Source organism: Palaemon carinicauda, chromosome 20, assembly GCF_036898095.1.
Source record: "Palaemon carinicauda isolate YSFRI2023 chromosome 20, ASM3689809v2, whole genome shotgun sequence".
NCBI lineage: Eukaryota > Metazoa > Arthropoda > Malacostraca > Decapoda > Palaemonidae > Palaemon > Palaemon carinicauda.
The window spans coordinates 28592103-28595677 of NC_090744.1; the positions used below are offsets into that span (position 1 = coordinate 28592103).

A 3575-nucleotide genomic window follows, 5' to 3' on the forward strand; every position below is an offset into this window, starting at 1 on the left:
TATATGTATGTATACATACATACATACATACATACACACACACACACACACACACACATATATATATATATATATATATATATATATATATATATATATATATATATATATGCTGTATAATTATATCTATGTATGTACTATAAGAATGTATAAACAATCCTCAACCACTCCTCTAAAAAAAAAAATAAAACAATCTAAGAAAGTCAGAATACACTTACCCCGCAAGATTCTTCGCAGACATGAAGAGTATCCATCCTGACCAATCATTGTTCTGGAATCACAACTCCGCCTTTATTTACGCAGATATTATGTGTTCTGAAATCACGGCACTTAGCATGATTCATTTCTCTAATAAAAAAAAAAGATAAAGCTTCGCTTTTGCATATCACCCTACTTTTAGTGTTATAAAAACCATGGTTTTATTTTGGTCGTAGATTGCTTCAGTTACAGACCGTGACGAGGGAGCAATATTCTTACTCACTGTGGTGCGCAGGTAGTAAGTCTCTTGTTATAGCTAGGTTTTCATTTAGGGTTTAATGGATCTTTATATTATCGAAACCTTCCTTCGTATTAATGCATCACTCTCTTCGATTTATTAGTAGCAAAGTTGTTGTTTTGATTTAACACTTACGAAAACAAGATCACAACAACATGTAGGCCTAAACATCTTTTCTCTCACAACATCGATCCATCTGGTTTTTCCCCTTCTTCCTGCTAGCGCATCCAGAGAAGAATTTGTTTTTCCCCACTCGTAGGTAACATTTTATTGCTTTTGCTTTTTTTGTCTACATTCGAGGTTAAATGCTTACGTATAAAACACAGGTTCTGTTTAATTCGGTAAACCAACCTATAGAAGAAGAGAACACACCAAGTGTCTTACTAAGGTTGAAATATGTTGGCTATTCTGGTACTTAAGATCCGGGTTGTTTTGGATAGGTTTCGAGTCTCTCTTCATTGAAGAGGGATGTCTTTGAAATCTATTATTCGAGATTTAAGGTCGAAATATATTGACTATTCTGTTGCTTTAAATCCGGGTTGTTTTGGATAAAATTTGAGTATTTCACACTAAAGAGAATACCATTGAAATCTATTCGAGACTCCCTAAGGTTGAAATCTTTTGGGTATTCTACATAAAATTCTGACTGTTTTCGATAAATTTCGAGTTTAACTACAGTATATTGAACAGGAAATATCATTATCAGGAATATCATTATATATCATCTTTATAATCAAGTGTATTAAACATGTTTAGCATGCGTTGGGTAAATATATGTTTATTTATGTTTTTATTTTAATCTAGAGAGAGAGAGAGAGAGAGAGAGAGAGAGAGAGAGAGAGAGAGAGAGAGAGAGAGAGAGAGAGAGAGAGAGAAATTCACAGGTGACAAGTGTTATAAAATTTTTGCAATTAAAAAAGGCTTCTGAATTTGCCGAAATACAAAATCCACTCTTCAGTACTCACGTATCTTAGAGCTCCCAGTTCTCATTCATGAATTTTTCTTCTTCATTCTTCAATGCGGATGAAGGAAATAATGACGAGCATTTTCGGTAGATTCTCCTCTGAGTATTGATTTGCGTACAGCACCGAGGATCGAAACTTGGTCAGCGCGTTCATAAGACCACCTGAACTCATTGCAACTGCGTTTGTGTCCATCTTCACCAGTATCTTATGAACGCATGCGTGCGTAGTTACAAGTTGACTTTTAGTTTGTTTGATTACTTGCTTATGCCAAATGCTATATTTACTCACCCTATATGTTAAAATTTGACTTTTTTTACCTGAAATATGTTAAATATGATAATTTCCATTACCCTATACCTTATGGATGAACCTCTAGAGATTGTTAATGGATTTACGTACTTAGGACAGACAGTAAGTGTTTCCCCAAGACACGAGATCGAAATAAAAACGATAGGCATGGGACGAAGAGCATTTGGTAAACAAAATGAGATCATAAAGATTAAAATGCCACTTTCTCTAAAGAGAAATGTATTCAATCAGATGGTCCTACCAGTATTAACTTATGCATCGGAAACTTGGAGCCTTACTAAAGCCTTAGAACATAAGCTAGTTACAACTCAAAGAGCTATGAAAAGAATAATGATGGGAATAACACTAAGAGACATAAAAAGAGTAACATGGATATGAGTGCAAACTAAAGTAGAGGATAATCTAACAACATGTAAGAAAAAGAAATGGACATGGGCAGAATATTTAATGAGAATTGCAGATAATAGATGGACATTAAGAATAACAGAATGGGTCCCTAGAGATTGCAAAAGAAGCAGTGAAAGGAAGAGAAGACGGTGGATTGATGAACTAAGAAAGTTGGCGGGTGTGGACGGGCATAGAAAGGCCATAAACAGACGCATATGGAAGGACTTGTCTGAGGCCTTTGTTCTGCAGTGGACTAGCAACTTCTGATGGTGATACCTTAATAGACATTGAACAGAAGCTCTTTAAAATGACAGAAATTGATAAAAACTATATATCCATTCAATGGTATAATAAAATACAATTCTTACAGGTGAGGCAATTTGCTGATATGAAAAAAAAAATCACTATAAAGAAAACATTGTCGATGGCAATTAAGTGTGACAATATCAGTTAACTTGAGAAACAGGAACCCAAACATAAAGAAAAACTTATTAATGCATAATCAGGACTCACTGCTAAGTGGGTCCTGTGCATAATAAACTAAAAACCAGTTGAAAAAAAAAAAGAATACGAAATAATGGAATCAATAAACAACACAGAACACTAAACGGAGAAACTAATAAAAAATGTATTCTAGAGAATTAAAGAAATTTGGAAATTTAGGCTAGTAGCCTACTCTAAATTCAAAGAATACAATTACACGTCAAATTAAGAAAACAGTATAGCCTACATGCGATATTACAACCTACATAAGAAAATGCAAAGAAAGTTAAACATTGCGTGCTTTCTTGTTGAACATTCTCTCATGAAACTTATTTCTTTTCTTTTTTGTATCTAATTGATGGTTCTCGTTGCTTTAACCCTGTCATTTATCTTACATTCCTTTTCCTATTGTAACCCCTGGACTTATTGTATTTCGCTTCTAATCATAAAGATATTTTTTATTATTATTTTATTATCAATCGTAATAACATTCTATTTTATCTCTCTTCTTATTTTAGTTTTTATAGTTTCTGTATGAAACATCTATATTAATGTTATTGTTGTTGTTAAAATATTTTATTTTAATTGATTGTTACTTTTCTTTTAGTTTATTGTTTCCTTATTTCCTTTGCTCGCTGGGCTATTTTACCCTGTAGGAACCCTTGGGCTTATAGCATCCCGCATTTCGAACTAGGATTGTAGCTAAATAATAATAATAATAATAATAATAATAATAATAATAATAATAATAATAATAATAATAATAATAATGAGACGGATATTTCTAGATTGTAAGTTATTATCCACTTCCTAAAGAGAGATTTTGAAAGACATACTTTTATTGCAAATATAACAATTTTTCTCCTCATTCACTTACAACTATTTCATACCGTTGATAATCTCTCTCTCTCTCTCTCTCTCTCTCTCTCTCTCTC

General features: G+C 32.7%; 1 protein-coding gene across 2 annotated transcripts in view; it reads right to left on the bottom strand.

Moving 5' to 3' along the window:
* LOC137659472 (facilitated trehalose transporter Tret1-like) overlaps window positions 1-1615 on the bottom strand; it is a 36084-nt gene extending 34469 nt beyond the window's left edge. The window contains exon 1 of one of the 2 annotated variants that reach the window (XM_068394360.1): window positions 219-671. In XM_068394360.1, the coding sequence (XP_068250461.1) occupies window positions 219-254 (36 nt within the window). In that variant the 5' untranslated portion in view covers window positions 255-671. Of the gene's footprint in view, window positions 1-218; window positions 672-1461 lie in introns of those variants that run through there. The other variant, XM_068394363.1, reaches the window with a different exon arrangement.
* Between the last annotated feature and the right edge of the window lie 1960 nt (window positions 1616-3575).